This window comes from Rhineura floridana, chromosome 7 (assembly GCF_030035675.1).
Source record: "Rhineura floridana isolate rRhiFlo1 chromosome 7, rRhiFlo1.hap2, whole genome shotgun sequence".
NCBI lineage: Eukaryota > Metazoa > Chordata > Lepidosauria > Squamata > Rhineuridae > Rhineura > Rhineura floridana.
Genome location: NC_084486.1, coordinates 72,283,520 through 72,307,078, shown reverse-complemented (window position 1 = coordinate 72,307,078; position 23,559 = coordinate 72,283,520). Strand labels below are relative to the sequence as shown.

At 40.6% G+C, this 23,559-nt stretch overlaps 1 protein-coding gene across 6 annotated transcripts in view; it reads left to right on the top strand.

Moving 5' to 3' along the window:
- ATRNL1 (attractin like 1) overlaps positions 1-23,559 on the top strand; it is a 1,089,767-nt gene that overhangs the window by 426,790 nt on the left and 639,418 nt on the right. For all 6 annotated transcript variants that reach the window (XM_061635905.1, XM_061635908.1, XM_061635909.1 and 3 more), the window contains exon 21: positions 9,053-9,105. In XM_061635905.1, coding sequence (XP_061491889.1) covers positions 9,053-9,105 — 53 coding nt within the window. The remainder of the gene's footprint in view (positions 1-9,052; positions 9,106-23,559) is intronic.

Below are 23,559 nucleotides of genomic sequence, written 5' to 3'. Positions count from 1 at the left end.
ACGTGGGATTGTCTTTAACAATGTTCAGAAAACTGGTGAAGAATATAGTAGCCACATTGTTAACTGGTATTGACCACCTTGAACATATCCCCTTCCTTAAATCCATGGCCTGAGATTAGAGGTCCTGTTCTGCATCTAGTATTATACAGGTAATGAAGAATAGGCAAAATAGACAAGGGGAGGAGCTGTAGCTCAGTAGTAGAGCAGGCGCTTTTCATGCAGGAGGTCCCAGGTTCAATCTCCAACATCTGCAGATAGAGCAGAGAATGTTTGTTGTCTGAGATCTTGAAGAGCCACTAGTCAATACTATATGTAGTGTGACTCAGTATAAGGCAGCTTCCTATGTTTCAATGGCCTTTTCAGTACAGTAGGGCCCCGCTTTTCAGCATTCCATTAATACGGTGCCAGTGGGGTGATCAGCTGGAGGGGGGGCTGGAGCTCCCCGCACTCCAGCTGATTGCGCCAGAGGGGGAAAAGATCAGCTGCAGCTTGCTACAGCCAATCTTCTCCTCTTCTGGCGTGATCAGACTCCTGCTTATTGGGGCGTTCAGCCTCGCGCACTCCAGCTGATCACGCCCGAGGAGGGAAAGATCAGCTGCAGCCAATCTTCTCCTCTTCTGGCGCGATCAGACTCCCGCTTGAGCTGATCGGGCCGAGGAGGGAAAGATCAGCTGTAGCATGCTGCAGCTGATCTTATCCTCCTTGGGGGCAGTCAGACTCGCACACTCCAGCTGATCGCACCCGAGGAAGGGAAGATCAGCTGCAGCTCGCTACAGCCGATCTTCTCCTCTTCTGGTGCGATCAGCTGAAGCCAAGGAGGGAAACATTAGCTGTAGCATGCTACAGCTGATCTTATCCTCCTCAGGGGTGGTCAGACTTGCGCACTCTAGCTGATCAATCCTGAGGAGGGAAAGATCAGCTGTAGCTTGCTACAGCCGAACTTCTCCTCTTCTGGCGCGATCAGACTCCCGCTCGAGCTGATCATGCCCGAGGAGGGGAAGATCTGAACTCCTTCTCCTCTGGTGCGATCAGCAGGTTAGGTTCCAGACCCCCGCACTATAGCTGATCCACTTTTCGGCGGTTTTCGCTTTCTGGCAGGGGTCTGGAACCTAACCTGCCATATGAGTGGGGCCCTACTGCAGTGTTTCTAGAACTGTGAGATGTCCTCTCTGTTGAGAGCCTTTAGGCTCCCTTTCTGTTTTTAATGGGCACTTTGTTTGCTGCCTAGGGCTCCTTCTGGGAGGAAGGGTGGGATATAAATTTTAACAACAACAACAAATTTAAAACTTGTTTATTGAAGCAGGTTTTTAATTTTTAAGTGACTTACTGTCTTTTTAAGTATTTAATTAATTTTTATTCTTCCTCCCCTACAAGTTTGTATTGTGGAACCGGAAATGTGCTTGTGGAAGAATTTATTTATTAAATTTATATCCCGCCCTTCCTCCCAGTAGGAGCCCAGGACAGCAAACAAAAACACTAAAAACACTTTAAAAATCTTTAAAAAAGACTTTAAGGTATATTAAAACAAACCATCTTTAAAAACGTATTAAAAACATCTTTTTAAAAAAACTTTAAAAACATCTTAAAAAACAATTCCAACACAGACACAAACTTGGAAATTATGGCGGTGGTACAGTTCTGTGAAATGTTGCGCAAGAGCTACTGAAACACTTTGTCGCAGAGATTGTGCAATGCCTTGTGCTAGCATGCCTCTTGAGACCATGTCCAAGATAATTGCACTAGAAAAGAAATTGAGAGGTGTGCTTTAGTTTGCACAAGATGTTGTACAGTCTTTTGTACAAATTCTTTGCAAAGGCTTGCACCCAGCAAAACACACACACACACACACACCCTTCTGCATTCAAAAGAGAGCTTTCTGCCATGGAAGGCCACCTGTGGATTATACACAGTGTATAAATTTAGATTTAGGTATTTTTATTATTTTTTACTGATTTGATCTTTAAAGTCTTAAACAGTCTGGGACTTGTACACTCACCTGCCTAGCAGTTCAGATCATTCAGAAGGTAAGTGAAGATGATCCACCAGAAAGAAAGCCTTTTCTGTGATAGCTCCCAGACTATGGTACTCTTTTATCAGACCTGTTCAGTGGCCACCACAATCTTTTAGATGAGAAAAGTCTGTCTTGTTCTGTGGTTTGTAGTGGTATTTATTTGACTTTTAACTGCAGTTTTTAACGTGATATTCACCTATTATCTTTGGCTTGGATCCCAACTTCCATTCTGTAAATGGAGCAGAGTTTTTTTTTTTTTTAAGCCCTGTCCTCTGCAGCCCCCTGCACACCCTGAAAATTTGCTCATGGAGCTGGGTGGATCCTCCGGAACAATATGGCATGTACCAAGAACTTTGTAGCTGGGGGAATTTATGAAAATTGGGAAGACTGAACAAATAGAAGTGTATTCTGTTCATGCAACCATGTCTTTAGATCCAAGGCTTTGTTTTTATTGTTACTGCTTTTTATTGGTGTTATTTTGATATAATGTTTTATTGCATTTTATATGCATGTTGTAAGCCACTTTGAAGGGTTTTATAAATTCCCTAAATAAATAAGACAATATGTAAAAGTGCAGAAATGAACAAAAAGATCAATTAATTGCAATTGAAAGCTTAGACAAATAGAACCAACTTGATGTTATAATGATGGTATCAAGTGACTTTGTCTAATATATAAACAGTGAAAGGTTGTGTTCCTGATGACTTAAGAATGAACTAATGTGGTCTTGAGGATACATTCTGTGAGCCGTGATAGCTATAGATGTTCAAAACCAGTTATTGTCTATCATAGAAATTTCACAGTATTGAGCAAGCAAGCAGCAGTAGAGAAACAGTTTGGATGCGCATGTATTCACCTTTTAACGGAGGTGAGCGAGGGTTATTTGTGCCAAAAACCTGGTGTGAGAGGTGGTGGTGGACTACACTGTCAAAACATCTATGAAAACAGTATGTCATTCATTTTGCAAACAAAATGTAAGGAATACATAATGTATTATTTGCAGTTGCTAAAGTATTGTAGCTGAAGATAGCAAAATAACAAATTGGTATAACTGAGATTCATTCTTGCAGTGAAAACTGAGCTATTACCAGCAAATTGATTTTTGCATATAAAATATGTATACTTTAATCATAAGTGATGGGATTACTGAGTAAAGGAACAAAAAGGAGCATGTATAATGGCTTTAAAGTTCTTTGTCTAGTGTAACTGTACTAATGGGCTTATTTAGGGGTTTCTTGCTTCTGCAGAAGTCTGCACGTACTATTTTGCTGCCTTTTGCAATCTGTCAACAAGGTAAACAAAGAAGCTATGTGAAACATATAGTAGACAAACCCTGATATACACTTAACAAAAAACCCAAGTAAAGAAACATTGCATTAAAAATGTGACTGATTACTACTTTTGTTCTATAACATAAAAACATTCTCTACCAGTCTTTCACATCATTTTAGAATAAAATGAGTGAAGTAATTCCTGTGTATTTGATTGGGATGTATTAAGTTCAATAGTACAGAGGCACAATGAAAATAAACTTACCTTCCCATCTCTATGCGTTCACATACTCTTGAAGACTTAAGTGTGGTATGTTTCTAAAGCTTTGAGAGGAGCTAAGACACCCACACTTTTGTCCCTCATGGGGCTGTCATATCACAGAGAACAAGCCAAGCATGTTTTTGTTAGTACTTTCCTGTACAAAGACAGAAATAGATACTTTTGTTTTTATGGGATTCAGCTTTAGTGGTAACTAATACCTAGTTCTTTCCTGTCACTTTCCAGTTAGTTAACATTCCTCAGTAAATCAGTTTTTAACCAGGGAAGTAAATCAGCAAAAACATTTTGTTAATCTTCAAATAGCTCCCTCTTCTCGCCTAGATCTACTTCACGTCTAAAGGAGACTACATCCCTTCTGGAACAGGGAGGTGGTGGTGGGGATGAGGATTTTATTTAACATTGAGGTTTCAGAGTTATATTTGCAAGCCCCTGCTTCAGATAGTCCCCTGCTACGGCTTTTCTATTTTGGTGGGAAATATGTGTTCATCCAGAAAAGTGAGTTGCTGTGACAGAGCTACTTTTCTGTGCTTGCTTCTGTGGGATGTCTTGTCTGCAGAATGTTCAGTCATTGATAGCAACATGGTTTGCGAGCATGGAAGCAAAACAAACACAGCTGACAAATCACTGGACTCTGACCAAAAGGATGGCAACACTCATTCTACTCCTGATTGGTGATTACTTTGTCTCCTGCATAGCACTTAGCATAGAAAGCTAAACTCATATAAGAACAGTTGGCTTGATGATGGAGCAGGTGGTATCAAACGACAGGGATGATTCAGAGTCAGTTCCTGTGATATGTTCTGTGGCTAACTTGAACCCTATTCAGATATTCAAAGAATGTGTGAGGGCACAGGGGGCATGGGCTACTCTTGCTTCCAATGTTCCCATCCTCATCTGGTCTCCTTCCTTTGTTGAGTAGGCAGGACCTGAAGGGGGCTTGTAAATGCCCTCAGCTGAACTTGTTTAGGAGCCTCCCTGAGAACAGGAAAACTGATAACACAGGGTTCCCAACCATGGGGAGGCTTCTAAGTGGATTTAGCTGAACATGCTTCCCATTCAGTGCAGGAAGGTCAGGGATAGAACAGCCCGGGATGGGACACTGAAGGATCATCCCCACATCACCTACACATTTCATGCCTTTACATGTTCTTTGAACATCTGAAGCAGAGTTATAGAGAAACAAGTAACTAGAACTGCACTGGAAGCTCATGTGTTTTCAGCATGAAAAGTTTTTTTCCCCAGGCCTTTGAAATGTCCACCAAAAAACCTCCATATGCTTCCTTTTTAAAATTTCAAATGGTCTTCTTTAAAAAAACAACTTGAGTTTGCCCTTTGGGCAGCTGCTTTGGCACCATTTCCCTCTTGCACCAGAGCTGCCGTTTCCTTACAATGGGACCGCATCCAATCAGAGCTATCAATTGGATATGGAAGGCTGAAAAGTAGTCAAAATGGCACCCTTCATAAATAGAGTTGCAAACTGCTAACTTCATTAATAAGTAACTTCCTGGGTAAGATTATTGCTAACCTTGTTAGCTCAAAAACGAGGCAACGTATATAGGCAGTGCAGTTTGCATTGCAGTCCTGTGGGCATTAGTTTGGGATTAAGTCCCATGGAACTGAGTAAAACTTGCTTTTGAGACAACATAAATAAGATTAGCCTTGCAGAGGTGGTTCATGCTTAAGCCATTCCACACAATTTTGTTCATAACTGCTTTAAGAGATGCTAATGTGAACAGAGCTGGGTATGTGAGAATATAACCATTTCAGTTATCGCTGCTACATTTACCCCAGCAACTGTAATTATGCAGATGTGTGCTGGTTCCTTGTGTATACAATTTCGTATTCTTTCTCCATGCAGTTGTGTACCTATATACATGATCACATGGGGGACTTTGATAGGGTGACATCTAAAAACCTTTATTAAAACTGGAAAATTCTAGAACTAGGCACGTACTAAATTATTTTTCCTCCTCTAGTAAAATACAGTATTTATGTATTGAAGATGAATTAAATTGACATGCCATCTTTTTACTAGGAAATGCAAGTTTCTTTATTACATGGTAGGTATCTTTTAGCCTGTAGGTGTGTTTTACACTGCCCTAATGGCTATTGTAGCTATTCACTTTAGTTGTTTATTTGAAAACTTTATTTTCAAATCTTCATTACTACATAAATATAGAGAAAACCAATGTGGTGAAGTGATTACTGTCAGATTAGGACTAGGGAGTCTCCAGGTTCAAGTTCCCACACAACCATGAAACTCACCTAGGCCAATCACTATCTCTCAGTCTTACAGAACAATCCAAATCATGCAAAGCCGGCGGGGTGGTGGTGGTGGTGGAGGAGTCAGCAGGAACCTCCATGGCATCTACTAGCCATTTGGGAGCCACTGAGCTGGCTGAACGTTGACTCAGTCAGGAGCTGTGTGCACAAATGGAAAAGCAAAAGCCAGCTCTGATGAATGGGAGTTTCTAAAAAAGGAAATTCTAAAAGCGCAATGGCAAACAATTCCAGCAAGGAAAAAAGGGGGGAAACAGCAGAAGAAGCCAATGTGGCTTCACAAAAAGCTTAGAGATGACCTGAAAACAAAAAAGGACACATACAGGAAGTGGAAAGAAGGCCAGGCCACAAAGGAAGAGTACAGGCAGGTATCACGGAATTGCAGGGATGGTGTCAGGAAGGCTAAAGCTGAGAATGAGCTGAGGTTAGCGAGGGATGCTAAAAGCAACAAAAAAGCTTTCTTCAGGTACGTCCATAGTAAAAGACAGAGAAAAGAAATGGTGGCACAGCTACTCAATGAGGATGGCAAAATGATAACAGATGACAAAGAAAAGGCAGAAGTGCTCAATTCCTACTTTGGCTCAGTCTTCTCCCAGAAAAGGGCCTATGACCCTCCCAGGAAACATGTGTGGTGAATTTGTGATAGATGTAGAAGCGATAGACCAAACAGATCCGATGCCAGGCAATAAACCAGTTTGCCAGAGTAACAACGCGCACACCAGGCTCTTGCAAATAGAAGCTTTTACTTAGCTCAATATGATACAAGTCTCTTTCTCCCATACAGCTCATCCCCCACACTTCTGTTCTTTTGCTCACTGCTTTTAAACACTTTCTGTTCAGGGCCAGCTGCCTTGTGCCCTTGAACAGCTCTGTACTTTCTATTCTTTGTGAAAACCTTCAGAGCTCACCCATCTGCAACAACATGAAGTAGAAGAGTCAGGATTGGAGCTTGAGATTGAGAGACAAATGGTCAAGGAATACCTAATCACTTTGAATGAGTTCAAATTGGCAGGGCCCAATAAACTGCATCCTAGAGTATTGAAGGAACTGGCTGAAGAACTCTCAGAACCGCCCTTTATTATCTTTGTGAAATCATGGAGGACCAGTGGAGTGCCAGATGACTGGAGGAGAGCTAATGTTGTCCCTATCTTCAAAAAGGGCAAGAATGAGGAACCAGGGAACTACAGACCAGTCAGCCTAACATCAATCCCTGGAAAAATTCTGGAGCAGATTATAAAGCAGTCAATCTGTAAGCACCTTGAAAGCAATGCAGTGATTACTAGGAGTCAACATGGATTTATGAAGAACAAATCCTGCCAAACTAATCTCATCTCATTTTTTGATCGGGTAACCTCCCTTGTAGACTGTGGGAATGTTGTGGACATAATGCATCTCAATTTCAGTAAAGCTTTTGACAAAGTGCCCCATGATATTCTGATTAGCAAGTTAGCTAAATGTGGGCTAGAGGGAACAACTATTAGATGGAGTCACAGTTGGCTCCAGAATCGTACTCAAAGAGTGCTTATCAATGATTCCTTCTCAAACTGGGTGGAAGCAGGGCTTGGTCCTGGGCCCAGTGCTCTTCAACATTTTTATTAACGACTTGGATGAGGAGGTACAAAGCATGCTTATCAGATTTGCAGATGATACAAAATTGGGGGGCATAGCTAATACCGTGGAAGACAGAAACAAAATTCAAAGGGACCTTGATAGGCTGGAGCATTGGGCTGAAAACAACAGAATGACATTCAACAGGGATAAATGCAAAGTTCTACACTTAGGAAAAAGAAACCAAATGCACAGTTATAAGATGGGGGATACTTGGCTCAGCAGCACAACATGCAAGAAGGATCTTGGAATTGTTGTTGATCACAAGCTGAATATGAGCCAACAGTGTGATGTGGCTGCAAAAAAGGCAAATGCTATATTAGGCTGCATTAACAGAAGTATAGTTTCCAAATCGTGTGAAGTACTAGTTCCCCTCTATTCAGCACTGGTTAGGCCTCATCTTGAATACTGTGTCCAGTTCTGGTCTCCGCCCTTCAAGAAGGATGCAGACAAACTGGAACGGGTTCAGAGGAGGGCAACAAAGATGATCAGGGGACTGGAAACCAAGCCCTATGAGTAGAGACTGATAGAACTGGGCATGTGTAGCCTGGAGAAGAGAAGACTGAGGAGAGATATGATAGCACTCTTCAAGTACATGAAAGGTTGTCACATAGAGGAGGTCCGGGATCTCTTCTCGATTGTCCCAGAGTGCAGGACATGGAAGAATGGGCTCAAGTTGCAGGAAGCCAGATTTCGACTGGACATCAGGAAAATTTTCCTAACTGTTAGAGCCATACGACAATGGAACCAATTACCTAGAGAGGTAGTGGGCTCTCCGATACTGGAGGCATTCAAGAGGCAGCTGGACAGCCATCTGTCGGGAATGCTTTGATTTGGATTCCTGCATTGAACAGGGGGTTGGACTCGATGGCCTTGTAGGCCCCTTCCAACTCTACTATTCTATGATTCTATGATTCTATGAATACCCCTACCAATGAGTAAGCTCTCCCCATTGAGTGCCATTGTAATTATTTTCCCATGCCAACCTTTTTGCTGGTGAAACTTTTGCATGGATTTGGTCCCGCAGGAGCACCCTGAATATGAACAGGATGGCATTTAAGTGCCCCCTTCGGCCCCTCCTCTGCCACACCCCTGGAAAGTCCCATTTTCAGGCCCTCTGCCAGCTCTCTGTCCGCCGGTCTTGCCGTCCCTGGCGGCCTCCCAGCTAAGTTGGTAGGGTCCTGGTGGTGGTGCAGCTCAGCTAGGACAAGGGGCTTCTGCAGGCAGAGCCTGGCAGGGCACAGTGGTGCCAGGAGCCTGCTGTTCAGCCGGGAACCCGCCACATCCAACTCCCCCAGTCTGGTGCAAATACAAGTTGAATTGTGCCCTTAATCTACCTTAAAGGACTGCTGTAAGGATAAAATGGGGATGAAAACCATGGATGTCATATTGAGCTTCACTCTCTGGAGGAAAGGGGAGGGTATAAATGGAATTAATAAAAATAATCAATAAAAACACATTTTATGATATGCTGCAAATATTCTGAGACAGGTTTCATTGCCAAAAATAAATAAATGCATTCATACTTAAAATTTTAAGTTAGCTTTTATATAGAGAGAGAATTGTCAGATGATTTCTTTTGGTTTTTTTTCTCTTCTGCAGTTGTGACTCTGAAAACAGGTACCTTGGTAATCCACTCAGGGGAACATGTTACTGTAAGTATTTGTTTATTTCATTGCCCTCTGATGTTTCCCATTCAATAATTTGCATGTTAACTCCTGACTGATGCTGAATTGCTGGTATATGCCATCTAATAGTCAATGGTACTGTGGAGTACTGGATCTGGAAACTGGGTATGCCTGGGTTTTGGATATGACTGAGCATTGGACAAGTTATTCCGTGTTAGCCTAACCAAATAACAGGATTATTGTGAGGATAAAATGGGACAAACCAATACACTGTAGTGAGCTTCTTGGGAAGACTGAAAGACACTCGTGAAAAATAGAAGCTTTTTTGTTAATGCAATTTCCCTGTGAGAGAAATCAGTATGATTCTCAATGTAAAGGGAATAAGAATGGGAAATAATAGCTGGCTCACAGCTGTCAATGAGACTGTTGCGGACCTGGAATTTATCAAGGTAGTAAGAGAGGGCTTTACACTTCTGGATGTTCTGTGTCTTGCTATATAAATTGCCAGAATTACGCTGAATTTCATGGAAGTAAATTGCATTTTCATTGGATAGTCTCTGCCTATTCATGTACACATGAATTGCTTCTGTGTGCAGCCAAACATTCTGTATTTTCTGGAAAAGACATCACAACGTCAAACCAGTAATCCATCCTTGCCAACAACACATGACAAGATCCAGATATTTGAGAAAATGTGTAACAGTGCAAAGCAATAATGACATTGCTCTGTGTCCCTCTAAATCTTTTACATTCAACTGGCTTGTTGTCCAGACATTGAAACAATCCTCTCACAAAAAAGTCACTCAAGTTTTCCTTTAAATTATATTTTGCCATATTACAAAAAGTTCCATGCTATGATTCTGCCCTAATGGAGTTACTGATTAATAATTTGATTTTTAAAAATGTCTTCTCTCAAAGAATTTTCTACATTAATTTACAAGTATCAGTCAGGTTTCTGGGTGCTGTAAACCTACGTGAAAATTTAGGTACATCCTACTTTCATCCAAAAATATTTTTGAGAAAGCAATAGATCTGTGACATACTGCAGAAGTAGCCATTTTGCTTAATGTTTGTCAAATACCCTTGTAGTTTCAGGACAGTTTCATGATCTTCCATAAGTGTGAAGCTGCAGAAGCTGCATGTAAGCTGCTTTGTGGGGAAAGTTCCTCAGAATATGGGGGATAAATTTTATATAAAAGAAATACAGCAGATCAACAAAAGAAAAAAGCAGGTTTTTGTTTTTGTGATGTTTTGCACAGGTCTTACATTATTCAAGATACAGATCCATGTGGAAATGGATGCAATGGGGGTGCTAATATGAGATTAAAGAAGGGATAAGAGTGCATTTATTAAGTGTTGATTCTCAATTGTTCTAACGACTTCACACAATACAGTACCTATGCTTTGTGGAATATGTATATTTTTGTTTGGATTTAGTAAATAATTCTACCATAGCAGAGCTATAAAACTCTGGAGCAGTTTTATATATGTAGGTGCTGATCCCACAAGATCCTGAGTGCTTTTCCTTGTCAATGAAGAGACTGCATTGCTCCTAATCACAAATGAAAGGAGAGAGTAATCTAGACCCAAGAAAGTATAAACAGGGTAGATGGATAAGTAATTATTATGTGAAAACATAAGATACTGCAGCCATTAGAAGGGGTGAATTATTCAACACTGCAAAAAAAAAACACCTGTAAGTAATGTGATTAATGTATGTTTCAAGCTAAGTAATGGAAACTTTCTTAGCGAGTTCAGTGAGATGGTTTGGAGATTTCTTGGTCTGTGGCAGAGGTGCTGTCTGTGGCAGAGGTGCTGTCTGTGGCAGAGGTGCTGTCTGTGGCAGAGGTGCTGTCTGTCATATTTTAGGATTGCTTATTCTCAACGCACCCCCAAGTAAAATATTGATATTGCAGTACAAAATACATATATGAAATGAAAATGTATTTCACATATATGTCTTTGCTTCTAAATCTAGAATTGAAATAGTTTTTGAATGTATTATGTATTTCAAGGAGATAACTTGACTAGCATTTTTATAAATCATATAGAAATCATTAGTACCATGTTACTTTAGAACTATTATTTAATTCTGAAAATCTGCTTTGCTAAGCCAAATTCCTTCCAGGAGCAATTTTTGGAGCAAAGCCTCATTAAAGCATGTATATCACATCATTGAATGACTTTGACCAAAACCATAACATTGATATAGAGATGTTCAATAAAACTGACTTGTATAACTAAGAAGTCATTGATAAGATGTCATCATCACTAATATATTATATCAGAAGAAGTCAGACCTGCAACAAAATGTTGCAGTGTTGAGTGCTTCTGTTCAGAGTTCCAGACAATCAGCCAGAATACTTCATTCCATTACCCCAGTTTTCTAGGGTATCCTCCTGCGATGATTAGGATTCTGTGACTACTGAGCATGATCATTCCTCATGAGGCTGTTTTTGGGTCCTCCCATGTAGAGTTTTTTCAAAAGGTTTTTTTTCTTGCTTCTGCAAACCTTGGGATTCCTCCAGGCCTACTAATCCCTTCCTCTTGCAGGTGGATGATGCTGTTTGGGGTACGTAAGAACTGACACTTGTAGACTGAATTCACAATTAGTATATAGCATTATAGAATTTTGTGCTGAGTGATGTCCAGTAGTGTAGTGGCAAATTTAGAAGTGTAGGGTCCCTTTATGATAGTCACAGCAACACACAACCTCTTTTGCTGCTGGGTTCAGATTGAGATCTTTGTTATTGCATTCTCCCACATCAACATATGTCTCTAGGAGCCAGTCAGCATGAAAAGGGGGAGTGTTAGCTATTGAAAACAGTCTTCTCAGTAGCTGACTCACCTCCTTTCACTCTGTTGGGCTCCAATCAGCAGGAAAGGACAAGAAAGCATGTTAGAAGACTCTTCTCAGTGACTTACACACTACCCTTTCATGCTGGAACATATAACCAAATGAACAGATTGCAATTTCAAAGCAGTGTCAATTATATTCTCTTCAGATATATTTCTTGACTTTCCCGAATGGTTAGAGCTGCTGAACTACAAAAATAGCTCCTTATCACACGTACTGTGCCATTTTAAATTTGTAGATATAGTCCTAGCTGAAATTGTGACTTTTATTAAATTCAGATTGTGTCCTCTTTATATACCATTCCTCTCCTATTCTTTCATTTTTTAATTGACCCTGGACAAATTTTAATATTTCTCTAGAGTAGCTGTTATTATGCAGCATGTTGGTTTCACTTATAATGGTCTTTACTATCTGTGTGAGTGAGAGCCCACAAGGACAAAGAGTTGGCTATCCGATCATTGGCATGTCAGACTACAGCAGCAGGACCTTGGGCAGCTCTGAGGTGACAACTTGTTCCAACAAAATCTGTAGCTCAGCTGTCTGTTCCAGGTTCTACCCATCTGGGATAAGTAAAGATGTTTTATGAAGGATAACTCCTCATGCCTGGACTCTTGCACTCAATCACTGCTTATCTATGACTAGCTGGGATTTTTGTCTGTGCCAGGTGGTAGGTAAAGATCTGGAAACCCTTGCAGATGTAGGCTTTTCAGGAGATTTTTGGTCTAAGGGGTGCCAGCCAGACTGCACTGGGTTGGAGGGCAGGCTCCATTCAGGGGTTCTGGATGGCTAGATCTTGTTGTGGTGTCAGAATCTAATGCCACCAAATGTCAGAGTTTTGGCACTTCTCCCTTTCTAAATCTGTGTCTTGGTCACTGCTAGGGATGGAAAGATCTGTCAAATTTTGTTTCTTTCTGTTTCTCATTTTTCCAATCTTAAATTCAGTTCTGCAGCAATTTGTGATTTTTTTTAAAAGAAATCCTCATGAAAATTCCTCAGCATTTTAGTGCCGATTTCTCCTACAAAACACATTTTTGTATGCAGTTTAGACAAATGTATACATTTTTGCAACCAATTTCTCATACTGTAATACATTTTTATATGTTATTTTCAGTAAGGTACAGGCATACCCCGCTTAATGTTGCTTCACTTAACGTTGCCTCGCTATAACGTATATGCTCCATAGGTCCCCATACCCCACTTAACGTTCGCGTGCTTCGCAATAACATAGATTTTATTGGCATGACGCCACTGCCATCTAGTGGTGACTGCGTGCAGTACAAGTGAAGACAATTGCTTCACTTAAAATAGATTTTCACTTAAAGTATACTCTCCGGTCTCATTGTGAACGTTAAAGCGGGGTATGCCTGTATTTGTTTTGATACACATTTTCCCCTTATATATGCATTTTTGTAAACATTGGTTGGTTGGAGAACTGCATCACAACATTTGGGTAAATGGATTTTGAACTATAGCTGTGTTTTGGATATTGCAAATGTGATAAATTCAGCTTTAAATGCAAATTGAATAAAATGTCACCCTCATCCCTAGTCACTGTTTGAAACCATGAAAGTGATTCCAAATTGGTTCAGGTTGGATATCTGGTGACCCTATTCTTAAAGTGAATGATGATACTCTACTTCTGATATTGTATGTTTGTGTATAACTCATCCTTATGGGAAGAGGACCTTGAATGATATGAATTTTGTTATCCGTGGCCTCATAAATGCTTTTGATTCTCTTTCACTCATTTGTTTTACTACTTTTGAGAAAGCGACTGGTGTTTTATACCCTTAAAAATAGTCCATTGATCATTCCCGTCCATGGAGAAATTGTTTTATTCTATTTTGCCACATTTTCAAGTGTTTTTCCTTTATTGAGGGAGGATTAGGTAACAGCTCATACCCAACAGGTGGCTGTCCAGCTGCCTCTTGAATGACTCCAGTGTTGGAGAGCCTACCACCTCCCTAGGTAATGGTTTGCATTGTTGTACTGTTCTAACAGTTAGGAAGTTTGATTTCAGCCTGCTGAAATCTGGCTTCTTGTAACTTGAGTCATGATTCTGTGTCCTGTACTCTGGAGTGATCAAGAAGAGATCCAGGCCCTCCTCTGTGTGACAACCTTTCAAGTACTTGAAAAGCACTATCATATCTCCCCTCAATCTTCTCTTCTCAAGGCTAAACATGTCCAGTTACTGTACTGGATTTTTTTTTTTTTTTTTTGCAGATGATACCATATTGAATGATATGCCTCCACACTAGAAATCTGGTGGCTTTAGAAAGCTGATTTTGTCTTGGAGCTCATTCCAAGCCACTGAATGAACAACAAGGAAGCAGATAGTGACAGTGGCTACTGCCACCTATACAAAGAGCTGCGTAGCTGATGGGGCGCTCAAAGAGGGTGGCTGGGGTGAACAAATGAGAATTTTGCTTCAAGTGTTGAAATATACATGGGGACTTCCAGACACTCCTAATTATGCTACTAGATAATCTGTACTTACTATATAGTAACTATATTCACTCAGAGGTAAGAGATTTTATAATTACTGAACCTAATTATACAAGAATACTTTTTATATTTAAGTGACAGCATTCTGCTCATTTCAAATCTGTATGCATACACATGTCTAAGTAAGTATTATGCAATTTTAATACCACATTTATGAATGTAGAAAAGTATTTACTTTTGGAACTAGCTTTAATTATTATTCAATAGAGTGACAGAAAGGGTTATCAAGCACTAGGTGGCAGTCTTACTATACTTAAATTGCTTGTTAAGCTTGGACTGTTTTGTGGATATTTTAGAAAATAAATGAAAGTTGCTAATATGCATTAGCAGAAATTGATTATAATCAATGAAGTTGAAATTTCAAATCAAGAACTAAAAAATGTCAGGTTCCATATGAAAAAACCCTACTACAAATAATTTGGGTGAATTAAAAGATACAGGCTAGCAATTTGATTTTCTGCTACTGGTTTTTTATAGTTAGTTTTCTTTTGGGACACCATTTATTTAAACTAAATACCTATGTAATTGTAAAGCTGTCATGCTTGACTTAGAGTAATGAGTTTCAGCAATTATATCTGACACTAATTGACTTTGAAGATTGAGACTATTTTATTACTGTTAAATGTAGTAGTGATGATCACCACAAACTGTCATTGTACTTTCAATATTTGGTAATTTAGGAATAAAAGCTGTCTAAAAATCTCTAAGGATGGATAGTGGAACAAACTGCATCTTGAATTAAGAATACCGATATAATGTGTAGGAAATAATAGATTTAGCAGATGGTTTATCCACAGAATGTGATATAAGATAATGTGATAAGTAGCGTTAGTGCTGTTTTGAAATTTTGGTCCTGCCATTTTCTTGTTAGCATATTTTTGCCTGTGGGGTGTCCTGAGGCTGGCTTCTCTGCAGGAATTTTGTTTCATTTTCCTACTGGAGATTCTGGGACATAGTCCCAGTAGACACTTCACTACCTTATTCTGTTTCTGGGCCTTCAGACAGGGGGGGCTACATCAGAGGCAGGCATTTTGTGAGTGTTCACATTGAACACCCAAAAATGCTTTATCCCCTTTAGGATGAGCCATGGGATGTTATTGCATCTACATCTAAATACCAATGCTAGGAATAAGCTGCAATAAGCTCCTTCATGTTCTGCTTCTGAGGTTCCAGAAGCATATGTCTCGAAGCAGAATGCCAGACCAGATGGACTTTGTTCTGGCCCAGAAGAACTCTACTTAGATCTTTATGCAACAACCAAACCCATTTTTCCGCCCCATTGTACTTCTTAAAAAAAATTCTTTTTACAGATTTATTTCCCTCACAGATACCATTCGAAATCAAAACTAATTTATCTCCCAGATCTCCCCAGTATAATTTCCCACATTCCAAAAATAAATTTTCTCCAAATCAATTTGTCCTTTCAAAAATTATTCGGTTGGTATTCAACTATTTCTTTGTGCTAGCACTAGGGTTAGCACTAGTGCAATGGGGTTAGTCCCGTCTTCTCCCCCACCCCATGCATGCCCTGCACCATCCCCAAATCTGTTCTGGAGGGTTGGGGGAAAACCCAGAACAGATTTAGGGAGTTCATGGGGAAAGGAGAGGGATATGGTTCTGTTGTGCAAGGAGAAGTCCTTGCACTGGTGGAATGATTGCTCTAGTGTAAAGTTGAATACAACCCCTTTTCTCCAGCCAAATCAATTTTTCTTCCAAATATTTATTTTCCCCAGAATTCCCTGCAGATCAAATTTTCATGCTCTGTTTATGTTCCCTTGTTTCGCTACCAACATTTTTTTTTGCTCCAGTGCTAGACTGCATGCTTTGAATGTATACTGACATGAGTTTAATCCAAGACATCACTTTTTAAGGCATCTCAGATAATAGAGCTAAATTAGGTTCAGCATATGTTTATAGTCAGTATTGCAGCTACTGGGATGGACTGCAGGCTACAAACATAAATCAGATTTTTATCTTCTAGGATCCAGAAAAAAAGGAAGTGTTCTCTTTAAAAGTAGAGAACTGTTATTCTATTTTGTGACAGAAAAGCCATGCCACTGAAGCCCAGTGATATGTTCCTAACAGAATGGCTCGCTCTCTTCATTTTATAGAAGTCTGTCTCCATTTTACTGTCTATAAATGTAAGACTGTGAGAGCAAGAAGATGGTAACTTTGGTTTCAACTTCTGTTGATGAAAGTGCAAGTATGTTTTTGGCACAAACATCTTCATACAAATGATGATGAAACTTTTCTGTTTGAACATGTCTTTAGTAAGACCTGGAGGTGCTTTCTGTTTCTAGCATTAATGTTTGGAGACTCAAGTTCTGAATGGTGTGCCAAAACTAAGTTTGCAGTCCGGTACACATTTTTCTCACCCCATTGAACTCAGTTGACTTCTATGTAAACATGCACAGGTTTGGTTTATAAATCACTTCCTACTCAGGATATTCCTCATGGCCTATTTCAATATGTCTGTCCTTTGTCTTTGTTAGATAAAAGCAGACTTTAGGCTATAATGCAGTTAACAGGACAATGTGTATTGCAAGGAACATATTGCTGAAAGCTTGATTTTTTTTAATTAAAATTTTGTTCAAGTTCTTAAAAGCTTCACCAAAATGTTGAGGTAGGCATGACTGAGAATTTCTACCCAAACAAATCCCCAGATGAAAATCTGATTTTGCCATCTTTTTCATTTTATTAATAATTTATCTCCCCATTTAGATGAATAGACTTTAATAAAACTTTGATAGCTGAGATATCATTTGCCAGTTAAGATTAAAGGCAGCAGTGATGACAGGAAGGTAAAGAGCTAGGTGTTTCCATTACCTTAGAGGTTGATCTGCTGTTAGCACAATGCATAATTAATATTATAGGTATTAAGAAAAAATAGAGAATTAACTTGATAGAAAACTAAATAAGGAATATTGATAAGTTAAAATACATTAACAGATATTTAGTGGGTGTGACAAATAAGAGAACATTTTGTGAGCCTGACTTCCCTAACATAAAGTAAAACAAATGTGGGTATTTTTTAAAAGGAAAGGAACTGTGCGGGGGAAAAGACATGCTTCTGTGAAAATGAAATATTTTTGAACCTGAAATAGGGCAATAGCAATAAGAGGGCCCTTCATTGGGAAATCCAAATGAAACAGATAGCAATTAAAAGAGAAAGAAACCCTAAGAGCTGGCAATGAACATTGATACTGTAATGTCCAGTGGCTACACTGCAGGAATCCTCATGATAGGTATTAAGTTCTTTCTAGCGTCAAGCTCAGGATGGAGGCCAGTGGGTAGAGTAGCTTTTGTTTTACCCAAATACGTTTTCTAGTGCCAGATACCCAGTGTAAATAGTGTCTAGCTTGATTGTGTCGACATTATATATATGGTTCCAGGGATAGACTGGGAATCCTACTGGTGTGCTGTCCAGCAGACTCCTTAGCCAAACTGGCAGCAGGGGTGTAGTTATCCAGGGTTGCAGGTGATCTTAGACCTGTTACTTGTTTGGGAGCAGGGTCCCAGCCAGGTCCTTATGTATGAGCCAATCAGCATGAAAAGGAAATCTATTAGCTACTGAGAAGAGTCCTTGTCCGAGTGAAAGGAGGTGACTCAGTCACTGAGAAGACTATTCTCAGTAGCTAACACAGCCTCCCCTTTCATGCTGATTGGCTCCGAGAGACATCTGTTGTAGTGAAGTGTGGACTTGGAGACAACACAGAGCAGGAGAGACGAGAAGAAGTAGAAAAGAGGGCATGGCCGTGAGGGGTGTGGCATGATTATTATGAAGGGATACAGAGGCCAGGAAGTCTGCATTCAGCTCCATGGCCAGAGATCCCCCACTCCTGGTATAACTGATGCTAATTCATTGTCATGGCTGGCTCATTATCTAATCAGGGCATGTCTGAATTTGGCTGCCCTCTTCCCCAGTTGTGAGGAACCAATTATACTTTCAGAGATTGATGGGATCCAAATATTTTTCAGAATTGCTCTGGGGGATTTTGCATGGGACTCTGACAGTGATTCTTCTACAGACCTGGTGAGAATGTGGAATAGGAGGTTTACTTTGGAATTCCCTCCCCTTAAATATTAGACAAGCACCATCTCTGTTATCTTTTCAGCCTTCCTCTTTCAACAAGTAGAGATCTTATCCCAGTCTGCGTCTGTGTTGGAGTTACTTTTTACAATGCTTTTAAAGCTGTTTTTTAAAGAGATGTTTTTTAAATATGTTTTCCTTGAATATGTTTTAAAGTTTTTTGTTTTTAAGATATTTTAGAGTATTTTTAGTGTTTTTGTTTGCTGCCCTGGGGTCCTTCTGAGAAGAAGGGTGGGATAGCCATCCATCCATCCATCCATCCATCCATCCATCCATCCATCCATCCATCCATCCATCCATCCATCCATCCATCCATCCATCCATCCATCCATCCATCCATCCATCCATCCATCCATCCATCCATCCATCCATCCATCCATCCATCCATCCATCCATCCATCCATCCATCCATCCATCCATCCATCCATCCATCCATCCATCCATCCATCCATCCATCCGAGAACCTGGGTAATTCATTAACATAATTCATTAATAGTATCTATATACTGCTTAATATGCAAAATCCCTATGTGGTTTACATAAAATAAAATAATAACATAAAAAAGAAAATATATACATATATCACGCACACACACAAAAAATGCATCAATAAAAAGAGAATCTATCAATATTACAAAGTAAGTTGGGAGATACTCTTACCAGTGGTTTTGGAAGACTCACCACTAAGAGGTGGTGATTAGAGATTAAGAAGGAATCCATTTTACATGGATTTATACACCATATTCCATGGTACCAATCCAATCGACCTTTGTTTGTATCATTCCAATAGGTATATTATACCAAAATAGGTGCAGCTACAAATCACTACAGAGTGGGAATGGGCAAGGATTTCTCTGGAATCAAAAATAAAACCAGAGTCCCCAACAATCTGCATATTTGAAATTTCTGCAGAACGATACAGAATATGAACTTCCACAGCTTTTTCCAATGGTGGATATTAAACTGCATCAGATATCAGAAACTGACTGACTAGCCTGTCTTCTTTGCTTTACTGTGTGAAACTGACGAGGCTGCTTTCCTGGAGATGGATGGGAAGAGCAAATATGAGAAGTTAAAACTGCAGCAGCATCCTGATCTAGTACCTTCCACCTATCTGAAATACAGAGGGGCTGCTGCATTTTAACCCAGCCTACAGCCTAGTACAATAAAGCTCCAACCCTGTACTGTGGAGACTTGCTTTTACTTTTGTTTTCTTCCAACAAATGTGAGGCTGGGCTACACTCAGCAAAACTTTTACCTTTTTCCCTCTGGCAAAACTGCATCCTCCTTCTATCTTATCCTCACCTTGCCCCAAAGCAAATAGCAGGCTTGTCAGCTTAATATAGCAAATCAAAGAAGAGAGGCTGGTCAATCAGCAAGACAACTAAATATTGATCAATGGTGTGTGTATGTGTGTGTGTGTGCTGGGGGTATGGGGAGGAGGGGGGCTAGAAGAGGGGTTCCCCCTCTCTCTGAACCTCCTTTTCAATTTCCACAGCCCCCTTTGCCCCTCAAACATCCTTACTGAACTGGGCTTCTGCAGCAATCCCCACCTCTCTCACACTCCATTCAGGAGCTACTTGCCAGAGTCCAGCCTATCTTATTAACATTTTCTTTCAAATTTTCAATATTTTCTTTCAAAATATTGATAATTTGAAAGAAAATATTGATACAGAAAAGAAGAGCAGCTCCATTGCCGCCTCCTCCTCTGTGACTGAGGCTGATCAGTTTTTACTTTGGAAAGGAAGAGGAAAGCAGCTTCCAGTGTCCCCCCCCTTTCAGTTTTCCCCTTCAAAACTACAACATATCCTGCCCCTCTTCACTATAGGAGCCAAAGGTAGCAAACAAAAACACTCAAAACACTCTAAAACATCATAAAAACAGACTTTAAAATATATTAAAACAAAACATCTTTAAAAACCTTTTTAAAAAAGCTTTAGAAACACCTTAAAAGGCTATTCCAGCACAGACACAGATTGCAATAAGGTACTATACAGCTACAAGAGTGGCTGAATAGTATAGCCAGCATGGATTGTTCACATTCTGCAATGTTAAATTGAAAATACCCCCTATGCCATTCTGATGCTTTCCATAAACTCATTTCAAAACAAAACCTTACAAAACTTACAGTCCTGAACTCAGAAATGCTTGCTTAACAACACTGTCAATTTTCATGGCGATAAACAAAACAGTCAGAAAGAATCGAGAGTTCAAAACCTAAAGAGAGGAGAAAAAACCCAGAGCCCCTCTGGACTTTTTTCTGTCAGAGTTCTCATAATCTGTTGAAATTCATTAAAAATCAGCCATGTTCACAGAGTACCTGTAATCCTGTTACTGACGTTGCCCCATACTCTGACCTTCATCTTCTGCAGTTTAAAAGTTTAAAAAAAGTCTGGCTGATTTTTAATTAATTTAATAAATTTTGGCTTGAACTGAATGATAATGTCAGGCATGCTCAGTAAGAACCAGCTCTCAGTGTTCTAAAAGCCAGACTTACAGCTGCGGCTTGGCTAATCAGGGGCCACACCCAGGCCAGACAGTTATTCTAATTTAGACAATCCTGATTTCCCCCAAAGAATCCTGGGAAGTGTAGTTTGTGAAGGGTGCTGAGGGAAGACACCTATTCCCCTGACAGAGCTCCAGTGGCCATACTGGTTTAACAGTCAGCTGCTCTGATTGAAGCTCTGTAAGGGGTATAGAGCATCTCCTAGCAACTCTCAGCACCCTTAACTAACTACACTTCCCAGGATTCTTTGGGAGAAGCCATAACTGCCTAAACTGAAATAACAGTCTGGTGTAGATGTGGCAAGGGACAGCTTTGGTTTAATTTTGGGTGGGAGGCTACATATGCCTGCTGTAGAACGATTTGTATTTATTTATTTATTTAAAATATTTCTATCCCACCCTTCTACCCTACAACAGGGCACTCAGGGCGGCTACAATAAAATAGCACACATATATAATAAAATACACAATAAAAACACAAACATTACAGTAAATTAAAATGCATAAAATGCATTATGCATACACATACAAACATACATGCATGTATATATATGCATACACGTATAACAGAGTACGAATAAAAGAACTTAAAAGATAAAAATAAAAGATAAAAAAACTTTAAACAGTGTCAGGGTGACCCATCAGTCCCAACCAAAGGGTCTCTGGAACACAATAGTTTTTACAAGTTTCCGGAAGACCATTAGGGAGGGAGCAAAGCGGGCTTCTCCAGACAGGGAATTCCAAAGTCTGGGAGCCACAATTGAAAAGGTTCTCTCCCGCATGTTTGTCAGTTTAACTTCTTTCATTCCAGGCACGCAGAGGAGACCAGAGGCCGATGATCTTAAATCCAGGGTAGGAACATATGGATGTAAGCGGTCCCTTAAGTACACTGGTCCAAGGCCATTTAGGGCTTTAAAGGTCAAAACCAGCACTTTGAATTGGGCTCAGAAACAAATTGGGGGCCAGTGGAGTCGATAAAGCACAGGCGTGATATGTTCCCTGTGCCGTGCTCCCATTAACATTCTGGCTGCTGCATTTTGGACCAACTGTAGTATCTGGATCATTTTCAAAGGCAGCCCCACGTAGAGTGCGTTACAGTAATCAAGCCTCGATGTCACCAATGCATGTGTCACTGTGGCCAACTCAGCTGCATCCAGGAATGGATGCTGGTAGACCATTTTGAGATGGCCAAAAGCACTCCTGGCTACCGCAGCCACCTGATATTCAAGCAGCAGGGCAGAATCCAGAAAAACTCCCTAACTGTGGACCTGCTCTTTCAAGGGGAGTGCAACCCTATCCAGAACAGGTTGCAACCCTATCCCTGGGGCAGTTTTCCCCTTGGCCAGCAGCACCTCCATCATGTCTGGATTCAGTTTCATTTTATTAGCCCACATCCAGCCCTTCACAGCATCCAGGCACTGGTTTAGGATGAGCACTCCCACCCTGCCATCAGATGGAAGGGATAGAGTTGAGTGTCATCAGCGTATTGATGACATTGCACTCTAAATCTCCGGATGACCTCTCCCAGCAGTTTCATATAAATGTTAAAGAGCATGGGAGACAGAATAGAACCCTGTGATACCCTGTAGGCCAACGGCCAGGGGGTCGAGCAGTAGTCTCCTAGCACCACTTTCTGGGTCCTGTCTATCAGGTAGGAATGGAGCCACTGTAAAACAGTGCCTCCTAGACCCATCCCAGCAAGACGGCTCAGGAGGATACCATGATCGATGGTATCAAAGGCCACCGAGAGGTCCAGCAGCACCAACAGGGATGCACTCCCTGTCTGATACCCGGCATAGATCATCAAGCAGAGTGACCAGGGCAGTCTCTGTCCCATGGCCAGGCCTGAAGCCTGATTGAAAAGGGTCTAGATAATCCGATTCATCCAGGAAAACTTGGAGTTGAGCCTCCACCACCCTCTCAATCACCTTGCCAAGAAAGGGGAGATTAGAGACTGGATGGAAGTTATTAAAATCTGCAGGATCTAAAGAAGGATTTTTTAAGAAAGGTCTAATCGTAGCCTCCTTCAACAGTGTTGGCATAGAGCCTTCCCTTAGGGAGGTGTTAATCAGATATGTCAACCAACCAGCCACTCCCTATCTGACGGATTTAATTAGCAGCACCAACAGGTAGTGGCCCTCATTTCTCCCAGAATCCTGTCCACATCCTCATGCTTTACAAGCTGAAAAGTATCCATGGAAAAATGACCAGAGGGAGCAATTGGATCATCTGGCACAACTGTAATTAACGAGGAGTCCAAGTCAATCCGAATGCGAGCAATTTTATCTGCAAAATTGCTTTGCAAACATTTCACAGCGAGCAACTGATGGTTCAGAGTCTGCTGTTGGGCCAGAGCCCAAACCACCCCAGACCACCCATAAAAGCATCACCGGACGGCACTGGGCAGATGCAGTGGTGGCAGAGAAGTATGCTTCTTTCACCACCATCACTGCCACATGGTAGGCTTGAAAACGAGCTCTAACCAGTGTTTGATTAAAGACAGATTGAGTTTTTCTCCATTGTC